Source organism: Mirounga leonina, unplaced genomic scaffold (genome assembly GCF_011800145.1).
Source record: "Mirounga leonina isolate KUSES-001 unplaced genomic scaffold, KU_Mleo_1.0 Mir_454, whole genome shotgun sequence".
Classification (NCBI taxonomy): Eukaryota; Metazoa; Chordata; class Mammalia; order Carnivora; family Phocidae; genus Mirounga; species Mirounga leonina.
This window is the reverse complement of record NW_023270763.1, coordinates 2,129,639-2,151,578: the sequence shown is the minus strand read 5'-3', so window position 1 is coordinate 2,151,578 and position 21,940 is coordinate 2,129,639. Positions and strand designations below refer to the sequence as shown.

At 46.4% G+C, this 21,940-nt stretch overlaps 1 protein-coding gene across 1 annotated transcript in view; it reads left to right on the top strand.

Moving 5' to 3' along the window:
- The first annotated feature begins 310 nt into the window (after positions 1 to 310).
- The window catches only part of GNA12 (G protein subunit alpha 12), a 108,026-nt gene continuing 86,396 nt past the window's right edge, over positions 311 to 21,940 (top strand). Inside the window, exon 1 of the mRNA XM_034988277.1 lies at positions 311 to 720. Coding sequence (XP_034844168.1) covers positions 409 to 720 — 312 coding nt within the window. The 5' untranslated portion in view covers positions 311 to 408. The remainder of the gene's footprint in view (positions 721 to 21,940) is intronic.

Sequence of the window (21,940 nt, the reverse complement as noted above, 5' to 3'; positions counted from 1 at the left end):
CCCAGAGCAATCATAATTGGCCATGGCGGAGGCCGCTCCGCCTCCCCAGCGACCCCTCCTCCCTTTCATTCTGAAAGAAAGAACCTCATCCCGGGCGCCCAATGGGAAGCGCCCCCACCCCAAAGATCCCGCCTCTTTCGGCTCCGGCCCCTCCCCGAGGGCCGAGGGACGCCCGCCTCCCGGCGCGGCGCGGGCCAATCGGAAGGCGCGTTCTCCCGGACGGACGACAGCAGGCCCAATCGCCGGGCTGCAGCGGCGCGCGCCCCGCCCCTCCGCCGCGGCCGAGCGGCGGGCGAGAGCGGGCCTCGGGGCGGCGGCGGCGGCGGCGGACGGACGCGGCCTGAGGGAGCGGCCGGCTGCCGCGCGGGGCTCGCCTCGCCCGCGGCGGGGTCCATGGCCTGAGCGGCCATGTCCGGCGTGGTGCGGACCCTCAGCCGCTGCCTGCTGCCGGCCGAGGCCGGCGGGGCCCGCGAGCGCAGGGCGGGCGGCGGCGGGGCCCGCGACGCGGAGCGCGAGGCGCGGCGGCGCAGCCGGGACATCGACGCGGGGCTGGCCCGCGAGCGGCGCGCCGTGCGGCGCCTCGTCAAGATCCTGCTGCTGGGCGCGGGCGAGAGCGGCAAGTCCACCTTCCTCAAGCAGATGCGCATCATCCACGGCCGCGAGTTCGACCAGAAGGCGCTGCTCGAGTTCCGCGACACCATCTTCGACAACATCCTCAAGGTGCGCACGCCTCCGCGTCCCCGCCCGCGCACCTGCGCCCAGGTGCGCCCAGGTGTGCCCAGGTGCGCCCAGGTGCGCGCAGGTGCGGCCGCAGCTGCCGGCGGCGGCGGCGTGGGAGGGCGCTGGCCGGGGGAGGGGCGCTCACCCCGTCCCCGCGGCAGCCCGAGCGTGGCCTCCGCCGCCGCCGCCGCCTTCTCGGGGCCTGGGCGACGCAGAAGCGGAAAAGCCGGCCGGCTTCGGGGCAGTGGGACGCCGGGTCGGGGACGCGCCCTTGCAGGATGGCTTCTGCGCGCTTCCCACGGCCAGCCCCCTGGGGCCGGGGAGCCCTCCTTTTCCTGCCTCCCAGTAAGTGCGGACGAGCGGTGTGACCGGAGGGGAAACCGGCCCAAGCCTCTCGGTGGAACTAACTGCTTATTTGGAAAATCTCAGACCTACCCAAAGTCCGGAGAAGAGAACGAGCCGTAGCACCCACGCCCCCTCCCCCACCGTCGGCGCTGCGCTGTTCCCTGCCGCTGGGTTCACCTAGACCCCTGCCCGTGGCTTGTAGCAAATCCCAGGCATCGGGTAGCTTCGTTAGAAAGTCTTCAGCGTATGTCGCCAGAAGATAAGACATCATTTTCAAAAACGGCCGCGGTACCCTTGTCAGACCTGCGGATTAGTAACTCCTTAATATTCTCAGCTGTCCAGCCTGTGCTCACATTGCCTCCCCAGCCCTGTAGTTGTTTTGTCTGTCTGCATCTGGATACAAATTAATTCCTTGCTTTGCAACTTTCATGTATCTCTTAATGGTGTGTAATCTTCTGGCTCTCCTATTGCTTGCTCCTCTTATTCTTGGCAGTTTGGGGGGGAAAAAAAAAACAAAAAAACCTGTAGAGTTGAGAAAGTCTGGGTTCTAGTCTCTCTCTACTGTGAGTCAGTGCCGAAGGGCCCCAAAGAAAGGGAATCTGGAGAAAACTGACCATGAGCAGCAGAAAGTAGATTCTCTCCTGCACCCAGGGTCATTTCGGGGGTTTTGTTTTGTCTTTTTAGTTTATCCCTACTCCTCTCCCTGTCCTCTCACCTACTCTTTCCCCGGGCCCATTTTGGGGAAAGTAAATTACAGGTATGTCTCAAAGCAGAGGTAGAGGAGTTTGTCATACCAGACAGCTGTCTGGAGACTAGATTTTATGGTGCCCCAAGGGACTTTAAATTTAGCAAGAGGGCTGTAGAAACGCATCTGGCATCTGGTACGTTTCTTTCGCTTCACCCATGAGGAAGAAGCTCCAGGCCTTGGGGGAAAGTGCCTCCTCGTTGGGACCTGGATGCTGGAACCCTGGGTCTGGTCTCCCAGGCCTTCCTCCCTCCAGGCGCTTTCACTGGGATTCCCACTTTCTGTATTTGTTATTAAAATAATTTATTTTAATAAAAATAGCTCCTTTAGAATCTTGCCGGGAATGAAAGGAAGAGAATAATTTGAATGATAAAACACTCCTTTCCTTTTCACCTCTTTCAAAAGCCTCTCTGTGAGTCAGCTCTGGCCAGTACTTCATCAACTTTAAGGCTAGGAGCCCAGTGTGATTCAAGGGGATCCACTGTGTGCTTAAAATTCCCCTCATCTTCTGGGGTAAAGTGCATGTCATTGTCTTTCTCTATCACAGAGCCAGATTGTATTTTTGCTGCTTTTCTGAACCTCCAAAGCAAGCAGGTATAAAAGTATAAGGATTTCGCTGACTCCCTCCACTTTCTTTTAACTCCGGAGGTGGAGAAAATGTTTAGAAACAGAATCTTAAATCTAAGTCATCGTGTTGAGTGCATTTTAGAAAACTCCGTCTTAACCTTTTCCCATTGCACAAAAACCTTTAACTTTTATTGACTTCCTAATCAACAGAAATAAGATATGTTAACCAGTATCTTATTTTCCTTCCCAACTTTTTACTAACTGTAGTTCCATTTTAAACCATTTTATCTGTTGTGACTGTTTCAGTGACTAGTTAGAAATTTATCTTCTGATTTTTTTAAAACCAGAAATTCTTCCCCTCGCCACACCAGTTTTAGACTGATCAGTTTGGGAAGAGACCTTTTAAATTAATTGCTTTGTAATGGCTTTAGCAGTGGACCTTTGAATGATACTGTTTAGAATAATAGAATAATAATTTGTGTCTACATCGAGATTTGGTGTTAACGGGCTATTTTTGAAGTGCTCAGTATGTGCTGTGCACATTACCCAGTCCTTCATAAATGACATTTAGTTTTTATCATGCTTCAGATGGTATTGTCCCATTTAGCCAATGAGAAAATTGAGGATAGAGAGTTTAAAATCTACTCAAGGTCAGCTTCTAATAACCAGGTGGCAGCGCTGGGAACCAAACCTAGTCCTTTTTTTTTTTTAAACTTTAATTTGGGGATAATTGTGGAGTCCCATCCAGTTGTAAGAAATAATACAGAAAGCCCATGTACCCTTTACTCACTTACCTTCCACGGTAATAGCTTGCTAAACTGGGATAAAGTATCACAACCAGGATACTGACAATGTGAACATCAAGATACAGAACATTCCCATCACCATTAAGGATCCCTTATGTTGCCTTTTATAGCCCCTCCTTTCTGCCCTTCCCTGACCCTGGCAGTAACTAATCAGTTATCCAATTCTATAACTTTTATTCATTCCAGATTATTATGTAAATGAAGCCATGCAGAATATGACCTCTTTTATCATTCTGCATAATTCCCTGGAGAATCACCCAAGTTGTGTGTATCAAAAATCAATAGTTTATTTCTTCTGTTTGCTGAGTGGTATCCACGGTACGGATTTACCACAGCACACCATGTAACCCTTCAAGGCCTCTGGGTTGTTCCAGTTTTCTGCCTATTATGAATAAATCTGTGAACATTCGTGTACATGTATTTGCATGTACACACATCTTCATGCATCTGGGATATGTGCCTAGGAATACAGTTGCTCAGTTGTATGGCAGTTGCGTGGTTAATAGAGTGTTTATAGAGTGCCTGTATCATTTTGCATCCCCACCAGCCATGTCTGAGTGATCCAGTTTCCCCCGCATCCTCGCCAGCATTGGATGGCCCTTTTTTATTTCAGCCATTCTGATAGGTGTGCAAGGGCTAGCTCATTGCTGTTTTAATTTTGATTTCCCTAACAGCTAATGATGTAGAACATCTTTTCTTGTGCTTATTTGCCATCCGTATATCCTCTTTGGTGCAATATCTCTTCATGTTTTTTATCTATTTTCTAGTTAGGTTGCTTGTTTTTTACTGTTTGTTGTTTATTGTGCTTTATTGTTGGTTAAATGTTTTGAGAGGTGTTTTTATACTAGATACTGGTCGTTTGTCACATATTATGTTCTGCAAATATTTTCTCCTGGTCTGTAACTTTCCTTTTCATCCTCTTAAGGTCTTTACCAGAGCAAACCTTTTTTTGATGAAGTCAGTTTATCAATTTTTTCCCCTTTATAGGTAATGCTTTTGGTATCAAAGCTAGGAACTCTTTGCCTAGCCCTAGATCCCAAGATTTTTTTTTTTTTCCTAGAAGTTTGGTAGTTTTACATTTAAGTCCCTGATCCATTTTGAGTTAATTATCCCATGAAAATGTACGAGGTTTAGGTGGAAGTGTATGGGTTTTTTGTTGTTTTGTTTTGTTTTTTGCCTTGAGTGCTCAATTGTTCCAACACCACGTGTTGAAAAGACTGTGCTTCCTCCATTGAATTGCTTTTGCTCCTTTGTCAAAAATCACTTGGCATATTTGTATGGACCTATTTCTGGGTTCTCTATCCAGTCCCACTGATCTGTATGTCTCTCCTGCCATTATCACATTCCGTTGATTACTGTAGCTATACAGTAGGCCTTAATATCAGATAGAGTGCTTTCTCCCACTTCCATTTTCTATTTTCAAGATTGGCTTAGCTCTTCTAGGGCCTCTGCCTTTCCATATGTATCTTAGAATAAGCTTGTCTGTGTCTATTAAAAAAAGAAAACCTTGCTGGGACTTTGATAGCAATTGCATTAAACCTATAGATCATTTTGGGGAGAATTGACATCTCTATATATCGAGTCTTCCAGTCCATGAACATGGTATGTCTTTATTTCCATATTCTTTGATTTCTTTATCAGCATTTTGCATTTCTCAGCAGACAGATCTGGTATGTGTTTTGAGCTTATACTAAGTATCTTGTTTTCCTTAGAGCACTTGTAAATGATACTGTGGTTTGTTGTTTTTTCAGTTTCCACATGCTCCTTGTTCATACACAGCAATGCAATTGATATTTCTGTCTTGATTTTGTGTCCTGTAACCTTGCCGAATACACTTAATGGTTCTAAGGGCTTTCCTGTAGATTTCTTGGGATTTTCTACACAGATCATCATGTTCCTTGCAAATAGGGACAGTTTTATTTCTTCTTGAGGCATACTTTTTATTTCTTTTTCTTGCCTTACCACAGTAACTAGAACTTCTGGTATTATGTTGAATGAGAATGGTGAGAGGCATATCTTCTGTTTCTTTCCTGTGTTGGTGATTTGTGTCTTTTATTTTTGTCAGTCTTCTTAGAGGTTTATCACTTTTATTTTTTTTCCCCCTGAAGAACCAGCTTTTTATTTCGTTATCTTTTTTTTTTTTTAAAGATTTTATTTATTTATTTGAGAGAAAGAGAGAGAGAGAGAGACCACATGAGAGGGGGGAGGGTCAGAGGGAGAAGCAGACTCCCTGCCGAGGAGGGAGCCCGATGTGGGACCTGATCCCAGGACTCTGGGATCATGACCTGAGCCGAAGGCAGTCACTTAACCAACTGAGCCACCCAGGCGCCCTATTTCGTTATCTTTATAGCTTTCCTCTTTTCAATATCATATATTTCTGTTCTTATTTCCTTCTTCCTTTGGGTTTATTTTGCTCTTTCTTCCCCTAGTTTCTTGAGGTAGAGCTTTGGATTGTTTATTTGAGACCTTTCCTCTTTTCTAATGTAAGCATTTTAAGTGCTATAAATTTCCCACACAGGACTGTTTTAGCTGTGTCCATATATTTTGATATGTTTTAACTTTTATTCAGTGTCATGTGTATTTTTATTTCTTTTCAGATATTTTCTTTGACCCATGGATTATTTAGAAGTGTGTTGTAGGTTCCAAGAGCTTAGAGATTTTCTTACTATATTTCTGTTGATTTCTATGACTTTATTAAGGTCAGAGAACATATTTTATATGATTTTAATTCCTTTACATACTTAAGGTTTGTTTTATGGCCCAGAATATGGTCCATCATGGTATATATTCTGTGGGCCTTTGTTGGTGAATGTTCACAGACACTTGAACAAAATGTGTATCCGTTGTTTGGTGGAGTTTTCTACACGTGACAGCTACTGGTGTCGATGGTGGTGTTGAGTTCTGTATTCTTACTGATTTTCTGTTTAGTATTTCTGTCAGTTGCTGAGAGTGAGGTGTTGAAGTCTCCCAACTATAACTGTGGATTTGTCTATTTCTCGTATCAATTTTTGCTTCATGCATTTTGAGACTCTGTTGTGTGGTGTATAAACATCTAGGATTATTATGACTTCCTGGTGGATTGATCCTTTTGTCATTATGTAATGCCCTTCTTTGTCTCCAGTAATTTTCTTTGCTCTGAAGTCTACTTTATCAGATATTTTAATATAGCCACCTTTTTTTAAAAAAATGAATGTTTTCATGCTGTATATTTTCCAATCCCTTAAACCTACCCACATTGTTGCTGTGAAATGAGTTTCTTGGAGATAGCATATTGTTACATCATATTTTTTTTTTCTGTCAGTCCTTATTAATATGCGTATTTAGGCCATTTACATTTAAGATAAGGTAATTAATATGTTAGGGCCTAAGTTTCCCATTTTGTTATTTTTCTGTTTCTTTTATTTTACTTTACTGTGGGTTATTTAAACATGTTTTAGGATTCCGTCTTGATCAATTGGTGGTTGATTTTTGAGTATATCAATTAAAACTTTGTTTCCTTTTCTCGGTTGCTTTGGGTTTATGATATACATGCATAGCTTACTGGCATCAGGGTTTTACGGCTGTGAGTGAAGTGTGGGAACTTCCATGTAGACCCCTTTACCCTCCCCACTTCTTAAATGTGCAGTTTTAAGTATTTATTATTATACTTTGAGTCCCACATCAGATGGTTTTATGTCAGTCATCAAATATGATTTAAGAAACTTGTGAGAAGTGGGATGGTTTTTTATATTTATCCCTATTTTTACCTGCTCTGATGGTCTTTTTTTTTTTCCTGAGGTTCTGCGCCTTCTGTTACCCTTTCCTTTCTGTTCAGAGAACTTCCTTTAGCCATTCTTAAGGGTGGCCTTGCTTAAAACAAATTCAGCTTTCCTACATCCAAGAATGTCTTTATATCCCCTTCGTCATTGAGATCTCTTTGCCGGTTATAGAATTCACAGTTGACACATTCTTGTAGTAGTTGCAAAATGTGCATTTTTCTTGCCTCCCTGGTTTCAGATGAGAAATCCACTGTCATTTGAATTGTTCTTTCTCTGTAAGTAAATGTGTCCTGTCTCGCTAGTTGCTTTTAAGATTGCTCACTTGTCCTTTAGTTTCCAAAACTATGATTTGTCTGTATATAGGTTTTTTCAGTTTATTATGTTTAGGGTTTGCTTAGCTTCTCAAATCTGTACATTTATGTCTTTTGCCAAACTTGGGAAGTTTCTGGCCATTATTTCTTCAAATACCTTTCAGCCCCACTCTTTGTCCCCTCCCTCTGAGACTCTGGTGATAGGAGGGTCAGTGGCTCTTATTACTGACCTCTAGGTCCCTGAGCCTCTTTTGCCTTGTTGAGTGGGATGTGACCTCAGTTCCCCCTGGCCTGGCTGATCCCGGGGAGTGTTAGGAGCAGCAGAGTGGCAACCAGCCCAGCCTCTCAACTCCTTTTCCTGCCCTCTGGGACTGAGTCAGGGTGGAGGCTCCTCTCCCCACTGACGCCACCCTGGTCGGGGAATTGGAGCACCTCCTGCATTTCCAGGCGGGAATAGAAGAAGAGAGCCTTGCTTGGCCCTGCCAACATTACCTAGGCCATTTGATGCTTCTTGGTTCTGCCGGGCAGGAAAGGGAACTAGGAGATCACCTCAGTGGGTGATGTGTGCAGTTTTTCTGTTGGTATTTGGCTAGAATAGGATAGGTGTTGCCCAAACAGTTTTCTATTGTTAAGACCACCCTTTTCCCAGCCCTTCTGCTAGGAAGCTTTTCTCAGAGCTCTTTCCATCTGCACCTTTTGGTTGTTGCAGCTTGGAGGCTGTGCAGCGCCCTGTCCCGGACAGGTAGGCAGTGAGGATACCTTGGACTCCCCGTCACGTGGTTCCTCAGGTCCTGAAGTCCCAGGCAGCCTGCCTTCTTGTCGCCACTGTCTTTCCTACGCTTGCTTGTTGTGTTCTGTCCAGAGCGTCCTTAGTAGTAAGGGAGAGGACCCAGGAGGAATGGGGCTACTCCACCTTGGCAGAACCAGAAGTTTCCATCATCCCGGTCTTTTGATTCCAGGTCCAGGACTCCTCCTTCAGGACCACAGTTGTGCCTGAATTTGAACCTGTCATTTCTCTAACTTCATCACCTCATGCTACCCTCTGCAGGGATTATTTGAATCTATTCGTTGCTTTGACCTCCTGTAAATATTCCCACTTAGACTGCTTATTCATTCTTTTCATTTATATAATCTTAAAGATGCTAGTCTCTCCCTCCCTGTGTGGGCTGTCCCTAAAGTTTGTGTATGTGGCGTTTCGGAACCTGTGTGATAATGCCTCTATGATGGCAGGGGCCTCGGCATTTGTGTGGAAAAGGCTTTAGACCAGCTTGGCTGTATCTCCCAGGGTCTCCCCCCCCCCCCCCCCCGCATCCGTACTCTGAGGAGCCGATTGTGAGGACCGAATCCCACATCCCGTTGGAAGTAGATACGATGTAAGCCATTTGAAAGGTTAGCATCTGTTCCATGGACAGGAAATCCCAGTACCATACACACAGTTGTGTGAGTGTATCCTTTAACCACCCAGAGCTGGACACGGATTCTGAATCATTGTTCTGGTGGCTTCGTTTCTGCTCAACTCAGTTTCAGGAGCTGACTCCCTAAGGCCTCCCACTGGCCCTCCTAGTGTATGTTTGTGGGGATGATTTAGAAACCTTGTGAAGAGTGGGATTGTTAGAATTAGTGGTCTCCTGTTGACACTGAAACAAAAAAATTCAACAAATGCTTTTTAACCGTATACCCAAGGTGATATGCTCAGTGCTGGTGGGGAAGGGGTTAGTTAATGGTGTATCCTGCCCAGTGTCTACCCTTCAGGTGGTCTGGCTAGCTGGGAGGACAGTTGCACTCTTTAATATAAAGTCTGAATGTAGATCGTGTTAAATGCCGTTGTAAAAGGAGACAGGTGGCTTGGTGAGAATAGGGAAGATTAATTCTGGCTGAGCTACCTGGAAAAGCCTATGAAGGAAGTGTGATTTGAGCCAGCCCCTGAAGGCACCATGGCTTTTTAGCAGGTGGAGAGGAACATACACATGAGACTATCTCAGTGCCCACTGTTTCTACCAGTTAGGTCAGAGAATTCTAATAGTATGGCGTAGTAATTCTAATAGTATGTAGAAGCCAGACGGAACTTTCTAGTGCAGAGGGACCGGTCATCATGCAATGGCCGGCTAGAGACCTTGGTCAGGATGCTCTTTATCTGAAAGCCATGGACCTTCTCCTTAGAAAGTTCACACACATGCACATAGTTTAAAAGGGTCCCTTGCCATCCTAAGCCTCAAAGTGGCCTACTTACGCTGTATGGACTGCAGGTTAAGAAATTTTGTGGTGGTAAGTTTCTGTAAATAAACTTTTTTAGGATTGTTTGCTGTGTCATTACTTTTTGCAAAGGCAAATAGGACTTTGAAGAAGCCTCCACTGCTGTTCTGTATTTTTTTTTTAAGATTTTATTTATTTGACACAGAGAGAGTGACAGCAAGAGAGGGAACACAAGCAGGGGGAGTGGGAGAGGGAGAAGCAGACTTCCTGCGTAGCAGGAGCCCGATGCGGGGCTCGATCCCAGGACCCTGGGATCATGACCTGAGCTGAAGGCAGACGCTTAATGACTGAGCCACCCAGGCATCCTACTGTTCTGTATTTTTAAGCACTTTGAAACCCCTGGCCTGCAAAGTCTTTGTTTCTTGGGTTCAGAACCCCTTTGTGCGTGATGCTACAGTGGGTTTGTGTGAGAGCAGAAGCATAAATGCGCTTCCGTGGTCTGGGAGAACAGTTGGGATTTTACTGCCTTGTTGGCTAATTGCATTTAAGTAAGCAAATTACTTTTACACCTGGACACACATGGTTGGTCCTTTAATAATACCAAGAAACAAAAATCTCTCTTTCCATCGGTTAACAAAATCCAGAGGCCCCTCTGGCCCTTGTTGAGGATTCATGGCACGTGGACGGTTGGTGTTCCTCTCCAGCTTGCAGGCTGACATGTTGGTTATTTTAACCGAACCGATTTTAGGGGAGTAGTTTTGACCCTCAGTTATCTGTCATGTGAAATCTGAAATATAGCTGTGCTTGATGTTAGATGGTGTTCTGTTGACAGCTCATAATTATTTTCTGTTATTATGTAGTCGAGGACATGGATCTTATCGCTTGTAAATGGAACTGAAGATTCATACTTAAGGCTTATCTGGAGATGTAATTACAGGGCGATCTTCAAACCAACAAAGGTAATGTGTGATGGACCTGGCGTTTGACTTGCGTCACCCGGAGGGTGGTGCCCTCCCTTCAAGACACGCGGCTTTATTTCCTGTGCTAACTCTTGTAGTTTGTATTTCAATAAAAGCAGTGGTCCTCTTCGCCTCTTCTGCCCAGTGGGCTGGACGGAGCAGCTGCTTAGTTTTACCTGATGGCCCTTCGAGTGAGCAGAATGTGAAGAATAGTTGCTGACCACGTGGTTAGTTTTTTTGAATGATTTTTTTTTTAAAGATTTTATTTATTTATTTGAGAGAGAGAATGAGAGACAGAGAGCACGAGAGGGAAGAGGGTCAGAGGGAGAAGCAGACCCCCCGCCGAGCAGGGAGCCCGATGTGGGACTCGATCCCGGGACTCCAGGATCATGACCTGAGCCAAAGCCGAAGTCGCTTAACCAACTGAGCCACCCAAGCGCCCCTTGAATGATTCTTTTGTGCATGAAGAGGTTTGTCTGTGTCCATTGGGGTACACGTTCAGGTGGGCCCAGGCACATTGGGGTATGGAGAGGAAACCCGGTTAGCATTCTGCAGTATGTGTCGGGAAGCCAATACTTTTGCGTTGGTTCGGCGTGCTGGGTCCATCTGGAACTTGTGGTCTGGAAGTGCCGTTGTCCGTAGGACAGAAAAGGAACAGGTAACTCTTGGGAGTATTTGGAAGTGGGTAGAAAGGAGCTGGAGAGCAGCCCTGCAGTTGTCCAGGATGCCAAGAAAGTGTTCCCCACCCCTGCTCTCTTCAGCAGAGGCTAAGTAGACAGCACCTCTCTCTGAACTTGGGCATCTGTTTTACTGTCTAGCCTAAAACCATGGCACCAGCTTTGCCTAATGGCTCCATTACATCAAGACTCAGCAGGAAGACTGATCTTAATGAATATTGACTGGTGTTAGCCAGTGAACCCAGGCCTTAGGGAGTCAGCTCCTGAAACTGAGTTGAGCAGAAACGAAGCCACCAGAACAATGATTCAGAATCCGTGTCCTGTGCAGTGTTAATATTGTCATTGCCTTGGTGGAAGGTTCTGGGGATTGTGCGTGGTATGTGTTCCATCCAGCCCTTGAGTGCGTGTCTGGGGCAGTCAAAGGGAGGTTCCCTTTGCTGTACCCAGGGAAGGCCAGGACAGATGTCAGGGCCGCAGCAAGACCTGCTCCTGACTTTCAGAGCCAGGCCCTTTGCTGTGCTGTGCACACGGCGGTGAGTCCTTTTACAGTGCTTACCTACCTAGTTGGCTTGTGGGGGCAGGAAACACAGGAGGGCAGGGCAGGAGAGGCGACATCACTGGTTAAGTCACTGGAAGGGTGGGAGTCCCAGCCGAGCTGAAGGAGGCCATCACAATTGTCTGCAGGATGTGTGATGAGATTCCCTGGGACTCGTGTCTGGGACAGATCAACCGGGCTGCTGAGCAACCTGTAACAGGCAGTTCAGTGCTGGCCACTGGTCCAGGGACACTGGTCCACAGCAGCTGTGGAGCCCCACATGGTGCCGAGTACCGGCCTTTTCAGGATAAGATGGTGCGCATCTTTGTGGACAAGTTACACAGCATTCCGGGCAAAAGACTTGACATTTACCAAGGAGGGAGAGGGAGTGATTATTCAAACTCTCACCTTGTGGCTGGTTTCTGTTACAGGTGAAAGGGAGTAGCTGCTTCAGAAGTTTGTTTTTGGAGTTTTTATTTTTAAGATTTTTTTTTATTTGAGAGAGTGAAAGAGCAAGAACAAGAGCAAGAGAGTGAGCGCATGAACGGGCGAGGGGCAGAGGGAGAGGGGGAAGCAGACTCCCCGCTGAGCAGGGAGCCCGATGCAGGGCTCGATCCTGGGACCCTGGGATCATGACCTGAGCTGAAGGCAGACGTTTAACCAACTGAGCCACCCAGGCACCCCTCTTTTTGGAATTTTTATAACACGCGATGTTTAATCTGTGTTTTCCATCGATACCAGTTCTGTATCTGCAGTTGTTGGCACAGCTGGGATGACCCCAAACTCTGTATTTGCGGCCACTTACATGTTTTCTCAAGGAAATGAAGCTCCATAATTCTTGTTTCTGGATGGGGAAGGGAAGGGTTTTCCCCTAGGACTCTGACAACTCGATTAGAGACCTGTAGGTTGAAAAGTCTGGGTGTGGAGCCATGTGGGAAAGGAGACCCTCCCTGAGAGGTTAGCTGGTCAGGATTGAGAGATGGAAGATTGGCGTTTTACCTTCTTATCAGTACATATTGATAGAATTATAAAGAAGTACGATTGTGTTTTTAAACAAACATGCCAGCACCACCAGAATGTCCTACTTCAGGCAGATGTCTTGTTAAAAGTAATCATCTTGGAAGCGGAGCCGACAGATCCTGATGAAGTGTGTGTTTATGCGGGAGATGCTGCAGAAGCCGTGAGGATGGGCCCTAGAAGGAAGAATACCTTCTCTTTGAATCGGGAGCTTTGGTTTTTGTGTTTGAGGCCCCTTCTCTCTTACCTCCTTTGGTCCTCAGTAACCCTATAAAGTCAGGTTGGGGGTTTTACTTTGGTTTGGGGGCATTTCAGCTCCAGTACTTTCTTGCCTTCCCTCCCCAGCCTCCTGTGCTGATGGGAGGAGGAGGGAGCGGCTGGACCAGTGAGTTTTGGGGAAGGGAGGACGTGCTGGTCTCTGGCCCTCAAGGCTCCCTCCCCTGGAGCCCCCCTGCTCACAGGGAGCTAGCATTCCTGTTTCGGGGGCTTAGCCGTAGGGGCGGTCCCCCCTGTGCGTCCAGCCATGCCAGAGAGTGCTAACTGCTCACCGGTTTGTGGAAACATTAGGGGCTTGACAGAACCTCGGAGTCCCTAAGTTTCTACCCTCCCCACTGTGTCCCTCAGGGCACTTCAGCCCTTCCTTAAGCAGCTCCTATGCCGAGGAGATCACCCGGGCTGCCCCCCCTTCTGGCCCTGCTTCTTGACACTGAGTTGTTACAGGTGGCCCTGAAACGCGTGGACCCATTTGACATAATGGGTCTGTGTGGAGCAGCACAAGCAACAAACCCTCCTTCTGCGTGACAGCTTTCGACTTCTTGTATTTATTCAACAGAGTCCCTGCATACTTCGGAAATAGCTAAGAACAAAACCAGGTTCTCCTTCCCCTATGGGTGGAGCTGCCATTAGCCCCGCACTGTGTCTTCATAATCCATGTACTTTGAGTTGGGGATTCTGTGACTTGAAGCTGGAAGCACTTGAATCTGGAAGGCAGGAAGGCACCAGCTCTGTAGTGAGCTGGAAGAAAAGAATTCAGGCAGAGGAATTAAAGAGCACGAGAGCAGATGCCCTGAAGCAGGAAGGCAGGAAAGAAGCTGGCTGCCGAAAGAAAGCGCTCTCGAAGTGCTGGATGCAAGGTGGAAGAGAGGACCTGATCAGATCTGGCCGGGCCACCTTGGCCAAGGTGATTCTGGTGGGAGTGGGCAGCGGTTGCAGAGTCGGTGAGCAGGAGCTTGCCTTGACTCTCTTGGTAAATGACCCATCTGCGGCAGGATGTGAGGTTGGAGCAGGTTCACAGGACCTTCTCCCATTACCTGATGGGATGCATGTGTACATATACACATATGTGTGTATCTATTTAAAATCTTACATGTGAATATGAAAAAATTCACCAGGAGTAATCATGAAAGGGAAAGAGGCCTTATTACACATGTAGGTTGAACTGTATGAAATTCTGATTTTTGACCTACAAAAATGGCAGTTTCCTATGGTCCAGCCTAATGTTTCAAAAACACTGCAGCCAAAGGCAAAAAGATGATTCTCGGGCCGTGTAGTTCATCTCTTGGCCTCAGCCCCAACCCCCAACAGTAATGTTGAGGGACGAAGGTGGGTCAGTGCAACCCCAAACATCCTCACTAGTCCCCTCCAGTTGGGAGAGAAGCAGACCCGCGGTCTGGAATGGAGCCCTGGGAGAAGTTAGGGAAAGCACCAAGAAGCAAAGGGACCTTGGCAAAGGCAGAATCTGTGTTGAGCCAAAGCTCAGGAGATGGGAAGTGAGCTTGAGGAACAGGACATTTCGTAGGATTTCAGAAGAAAGCCCCCTGTGCCCCAGACAGGGTTCCAGCTTCCTTCCCCTCCCTTCTCTCGGACACAGATTAAAAGCAGCATCTGTCTGCAACACTCAGCTCTGGTCTGGGAAGACAGATGAGGTAGAAATGCCATCTGGGAAACTGCCCCAGAGTCCTTCTGCGAAGAACAGGTTGGTGGAGAGACTCGGCCTGGCCACTCTCCATCCTGTATCCAAAGGGGGGTGGGAGTCGCAGGCAAAAGGCAGGTGAAAACCCGAGTCTGGAAAAGAAGGTGTGCTGTGAAAGCATTTATTGTAGAAGACCAGAGCTCAGGGGTCTGATAAACAATAACATGAGAAAAAAGGAACAACTACAGGGTTGGCGAGACCCTGAAAAGTCACACATGCCATTCTAGTCTCCTAAGTCAGATGTAGGAAGGGCCTGCGTGGAAACGTCAGGAGGCGGGGACAGGTCCAGTCCCGCCACCACTGATCTCCCCCAGTTGGGGAAGGGGCATTGGAGCGCCAGCCAGAGCGCTGCAGGCGTCTGCAGGGAGACATGCCCCTAAACCCCACGTCCAAGGAGGCCTTCCTGCTCTTGTCCCTGTGCCCCCTGTGCCCGCAGAGGTGGACAAAGGCCACGCTGTTCTCGTCGCTCTGACTGAACCATTCCGGGCAAGGACTGCCAGTGGACTCTGCTCCTACCCGACTCTGTCCCCTGTGAGCCCTTCAGACTCCGCAGCAGAGAGCGGGCCGTTCGGGTGTGGGTCTGTGCACTGAAGAAGGATCTGAGCAGAGGGAGACTTACTTCTTAGGGCACCTGCTAAGCTGAGGTCCTCGAGAGCAGGAATAGCTGCATTCGTGTTGCTTTCCTGGCATTGAATCTAGTGCGCACGCCTAACGGGAGCGGGAGGACTCGGGGGCAGGTGCCCATAGAGCTTGGTAACGACTCTGGCCCTTCTCCACCTGCCTCCGCGGTGCCATACAACGGTACTGACTACTTCTGCATGTGTGTGGCCTCACGGTCCTTAGACCTCCTGTCACACAGCTCTCTCGTTCGTTAACTGGCAGCTTCCTAATCACAGGTGGAGGGCGGGGTGGGGGCCACACTTCCGGTGAGAAAACTGCTGCTTGGCCCTTTGTAACACATGACTTTGCCTGTGGGAGTTGGTGAGCGTGGACTGTGTTGACCTACAAACGGGCGTGTTGCCGAAGCCGTGTCGTGTGTAGTTCCCTGTACGAGGACAGTAGTAGTAGGTCTGCAGACTCCAGCACAGTGTGACAGCTGTCACAGGTGAGCGTAGGCACCCCCGGATCTCACGTGGGACACCACGCGAAACTCGGGCGCACGCACCCACCACAGCGCTTCGTGCACTATGATCTCTGTACGCATCTGTGTAACCGAACCAGGAACAAATACCAGGAGGGTAACAAAATGCCGCCTGTTTATTTCTGTGAAGCAATTATGAATTTATTTTTTAAAACATGTTTTCTACAGGAAACATTATTTTAGAGCGTGCATTATAATAGCAATTTTATAGTATGTGTCCTTAGGAATATATCCTATGTGATTAATGTAATTAATATAACTATAATAAATATAGTTTATGTAACAAATAATCCAGCAGTGATTAAAGTCCTTTTTCCCCTATGTCAACTCTCTACACCTACAAGGACGTTTCCATTTTTAATTGTAGGTGTTTTAATTTGTGGTTTGAATCTTCCTTTAGAATTTTTGTAATCTTGAATATTTTCAGAATGTGTAAATATTTACCAAGGAGACCACAGCATCTTTAGCATTTTTTTTCAACTTTTTTTTTTAATTGGGAACTTGTCTTGTTTCTTAATGCTCAGTAACTTCAAGAAAAGAGCCACCACGGTGCCTGAGCTCTCTTTTCTCTATCTGGTACAAAGTAAAACTCTCTGACAACGTAAATGCCTTTTTCTAGCCTTCCATTAATTTTTAAAATCAATAACATTCTTAAAGTATTGGATGTAAGTTTTAAATGTAGGTGTTTTTGAAGTAGACTAAAAGACAAGTCTTGAGCCTTCTAAAAACAAAAAACTGTCCACTGTTTTTATGGGTAATCGGTGATACCTGTGAATATTTTCTTTTGTACTGTTTTTATAATTAATACTCAGGTAATTGTTTCCTTGATTATGACTTTTTCCCCCAAGTAGTTTTGACATTAATCCGTCATCTAACCTATTTTATATAAACAACATGATCCAAGAGGAGACCATTGAGTGCTCAATAGATAGAATCACAGATAGGTCACGATTAGAGAGTCTGTAGGGGTGTTGTCTGAAGGAAAGATCTTCCCTGCACAGAAACATTCTTATTGCAGACTGGAACAAGTCAGGGGTGCCAGGTGCTAATCTAATTCAGAGATGTTGTGGAGTTTCTAGTTCGTTAAATAAAAAAAATTACGCGTATCGACTAGAAAGGAAGGGACAAAATTAGCATTATAAGTGGTAAATATCACCCAGAATGTTGTTGGAATTAAACAGTTCCAGAAGTGGCTGGACACAAAATAAATGTTTGTGTTTGAACATGTGTGCCCATGTACTTTCCTATAATAGAAAAATATCCTGGGGAAGGGAGGGAAAAATAAAATAAGACGAAATCAGAGAGGGAGACAAACCATAAGAGACTCAACTCTAGGAAACAAACAGGGTTGCTGGAGGGGGGGGGGGGGGGGGGTCTGGGGTCACTGGGTGATGTCCTCCTTAAGGAGGATACATGATGGAATGAGCACTGGGTGTGATAAGCAACTGATGAATCATTGAACTCTACCTCAGAAACTAATAATACACTATATGTTAATTGAATTAAAATTTAAAAAAACACATCCCATTCATAACAGCAAGCTAGGATAAAATACTAGGAATAAGCAAAAAGTGAGTAAAACCTATATGATGAAAGCCATAAAACTGTACTGAAGAAAATAAAGACTGGGAAAAATTATTTTTTCTGAGTAGAAATTCTTGATATTGTAATAATGCCAGATTATGAATTGAACACAATACCAGTCAAACCCCAATTTATTTTTCTTAGAACTTGACAGAATGATTCTGAGATTTGCATGATGAATAAATTCTGGGGGGAAAAAATGCTGTGTGTTTGGAGTAGTTACCATGAGAAATGTTGAAGTGGGGTAAAGCCGCCGTGATTAAAGCAGGGTTGTGCTGGCTCAGGAATAGGCAGTGGACTGGTGAGGTAGACTCGAATCCCAGACCGACCCACCTGTACCAGGGCCTTTAGAATATCGTGAAGAGGGCGCCTGGGTGGCTCAGTCGGTTAAGCGACTGCCTTCGGCTCAGGTCATGATCCTGGAGTCCCAGGATCGAGTCCCGCATTGGGCTCCCTGCTCGGCGGGGAGTCTGCTTCTCCCTCTGACCCTCCCCCCTCTCATGTGCTCTCTCTCTCTCATTCTTTCTCAAATAAATAAATAAAATCTTAAAAAAAAAAATATCGTGAGGGAAGGCTTTCAGAACAGTGGGGAACGAGGGATGGTTGAAGAAATGGTGCTGTGGAAATGGCTAATCATTTGGAAAACAAGAAAGGTCCTTTTCTAATACCCTAATTCTATATGATTAAAGGCAAAAACATTAAAATCAAAATACTAGAATAAAATGGAGATGGGTAGGAAGGCCTTTCAGATTATGACACCAAAGACAGGATAAAAAGGACGGGGGATGGATCTTTTTGACTCCATAACAATTTCTTAAATTCTGCTTGGCAGAAAAGAGAATAAAGTTGAACAAACTGAGAAGTAGTATTTACAGGATATGATAAAAACGGATGTCCTTAGTCCTATGATATTCTTCCATCTGCTGGTAATTTCCAAGTTTACAAATATAGCCCTAACTGTACCCTTGGTTTCTGGACCCTCTTATACCACTGCCTTGACGTCTCCACCTGGGTGTGCGATGGGCATCTCGAACGTGACTTGCAGAACCTAACTCCTGACCTCTTGTTCCACTGTCCTCTGCCTGGTTCTGCAGTCGTGCCCTGGGTGGCCTCTGATGGAGTCCATCTGCTGGCTATGCTCTCAGTCTGGGTGCTTTAAATCAGGACAGCAGTGTTTGAATTTTGGTCAGACGTCGAAAACTTGACCGGCAAAGTTGCTTTGACATGACCTTTTTATTTTTGCTCTGCTTTTTTCATGATCGAGGTCAAAATCACATAACATAAAATTAACATTTTAAAGTGAACAGTTCAGGGGCGTCTGGGTGGCTCAGTTGTTAAGTGTCTGCCTTTGGCTCAGGTCATGATCCCAGGATCCTGGGATCGAGCCCTGAATCGGGCTCCCTGCTCAGCGGGAAGCCTGCTTCTCCCTCTCCCACTCCCCCTGCTTGTGTTCCCTCTCTTGCTGTCTCTCTCTCTCTGTCAAATAAATAAAATCTTGAAGAAGTAAAAATAAAGTGAACAGTTCAGTGGCATTTAGTACATTCACTGTGTTGTACAACCATCCTCTCTGCCCAGTTCCAGGATATTTTCATCACCCCAAAGGGAAACCTGGACTCAGTAAGCCATTGCTCCCTGTTACCCCCTCCCCCAGCACCCACTAATCTGTGTTCTCTCTCTCTTTCTCTCTCTCTTTGCATTTACCTGTTCTGAGTATTTTATATAAATGTGTAGTCTTTTATGTCTAGTTTTTTTCACTTAATACTTTTTTTTAAGTTAATAAGCCTTTTTTTTTTTAAGTATTTATTAGAGAGAGGGAGATCACAAGCTGGGGGGAGGGGTAGAGAGAGAGAAGCAGACTCCCCACAGAGCAGGGAGCCCAATGTGGGACTTGATCCCAGGACCCTGGGATCATGACCTGAGCCAAAGGCAGATTCTTAACCAACTGAGCCACCCAGGCGCCCCAATAAGCCTTGTTAAGAACAGTTTTAGGCTTACAGAAAAACTGAGTGGAAGGTACAGACTTCCCACACATCTCATCCCTCCCCTCCTCAGAGTCTCCCTGTTGTTAACATTCTGCGTCAGTATGGTACATTGTTAATATTGATGAACCAGTATCAATACCTTATTATTAACTAAAGTCCATAGTTACATTCAGGCTCACTCTTGTTGGCTACAGGTTTGTGGATTGTGACAAATTTTATCCACCATCACAGAATCACACAGAATAGTTTTGCTACCCTAAAAATCCCGTGTCCTACCTATTCATCCTCACTCCCTTCCCCCCAACCCCTGGTGACCACTGATTTTTTTTTCTTTTTAAGATTTTATTTGAGAGCGAGAGCATGAGAGAGAGAGCATGAGCAGGGGGAAGGGTTAGAGGGAGAGGGAGAAGCAGACTGCCCGCCGAGCAGGGAGCCCAATATGGGGATCTATCCCAGGACCCTGGGATCATGACCTGAGCCGAAGGCAGACGCTTAACCAACTGAGCCACCCAGGTGCCCCATGTGACCACTGATCTTTCACCATAGTTTTGCCCTTTCCAGAACATCATATAGTATGAAGCCTTTTCAGGTTGGCTTCTACCATTTAGCAATACACATTTAACATTCCTCCATGTCTTTTCATGGCTTGATAGCTCATTTCTTTTTAGTGCTGAGTAATATTCCACTGTCTGGGTGGACCACGGTTTGTTTATCTATTTACCTGTTGAAGGATATCTTAGCTGCTCCCAAGTTTTGGCCATTATGAAGGAAGCTGCTATAAACACTTGGGTGCAGGTTTTTGTGTAGATAAAAAATTTTCAATTCATTTGCATAAGTGCCGAGGAATGTGATTGCTGGTCAGTTCAATTTTGTAAAAAAAAAAATTACCCAAACGGTCTTCTAGAGCGGCTGTATCATTATGCGTTTCCAGCAGGCATGTCTGAAAGTTCCTCTTGCTCCTTACCCTCACCAGCCTCTGGTGTTGTCAGTGTCCTGGATTTTAGCCATTCTAACAGGTGCAAGGGGGCATCTTGTTGTTTTAATTTGCAGTTCCCTGATGACGTAAGATGTGGAGTATTTGTCATGGGCTCGTTTGCCATCTCTCTGGTGAGGTTCCGATCTTTTGCCCATTATTTGGGTTGTTTTCTGATTCTGGAATTTTAAGAGGTCTTTGTATATTTTGAACACCGGTCCATTATCAGATGTGCATTGCCATGATTTTCTCCCAGCCTGTGACTGTCTTCTCATTCCCTTCCACATAACGGCAGCGGGCCCATCCACAGGGCGAGTAGACCGCATTCCGCTCCTCCAGTCCTCAGCGCGCGGACATGTGGGTCATTTCCCACTCTGGGCTCCTGTGGATGACACTGCTGTGGACGTTCACGTGTGGGCATGTTTTGTGTGAACGTGTTTTTGTTTCGGGTATCTACCGAGGAGTGGGATCGCTGGAACACGTACGTCAGCGCTTGGAGGAACAGCGGCTGCGCTCTTTTACGTTCCGTCCCGTGCACCAGGGCTCCGGCTTCTCCTCGCCAGGGCCGCTGGTGTCCGCCTTGTGCATGACACCACTTGGGGTTTTGGTTTGCATTTCTCCGTGGCACTGAGGATCTTTTCATGTGTTTGTTTTGCTCTGCTTTTAAGACTCTTCTTTGTAACTTCTTGACTTTCACTTCCTACTTAAACCTATGGGAGGAGTCATCGTATTTTTATAATCATCATATATGTATATATATTCGAAAGCTACTGACTATTTTTGCCATTCTGATGCCAAAGAATTGGAAATAGGAAGAGACTTCAAAGAGTTTTTTTAAATTATTATTATTATTTTAAAGAGAATGTTGAGGACCTAAAATTGGGACAAAAATACTTCCGAGGCGTGTTCTTCTCTGCTGGCTTGATTGCCTTGTGCCTGCATTTCCCCCAACGGCCATTTTCAGTTCGTCTGCTTTGTATACCTCTTCTCTCATACCCTTCACATGACTGTCAGCGTGAGCCTTCTCAGCCGGTTTTCAGAAGGCTGTGTTTCTGCTTCAGAAATTATGGTAGTCCTTAATCTCCGTTTAGACCCCGCAACTTCTAAGCCAGAACTGCTTGCCTTCTGTATATTTCCCTATAAAAGGAGGACACGCTGATTCTGGGAAAAGGGAAAGGCTTCCTCCTGAGCTGCAGGTGGGAGTTCACATCTGGCAGCTTCTCTGGGCCCCTCCACCCTTTCGGCTCAGCTCTCTGCCCTGCAGAGCTGACCTGCACAGGTTTGGTGCTCCCTGGCTTCTGCTTGTCCAAGAGCCATTCTCCCACAGCCTTAGGTTTGTATTTCAGGTTCACATAGACCACCTGGTGGTACATGACCTCTCAAGCCAAGATTTTGGTCTGTGGTGATCTGGCCACAGATGAGGGGTGGGGAGGGAACAGCATGAGATCAGGGCATTTGCTCCCCCCACGTTTTTTTCCAGAGCCCCTCACACCTTTGTAATTAATCCCCAGTCTGAGTATGCTGTTTGTTTCCTGCTGGTAACCCAGATTGATTTAGGGCATACAGTAACCTCTCTTTGGAGGGCTGGCCCATGATTAAAGATGGTCATGGGCTTGTGTACCACCCGAGGCCAGGGTGTCACTCTGTGTGACCTG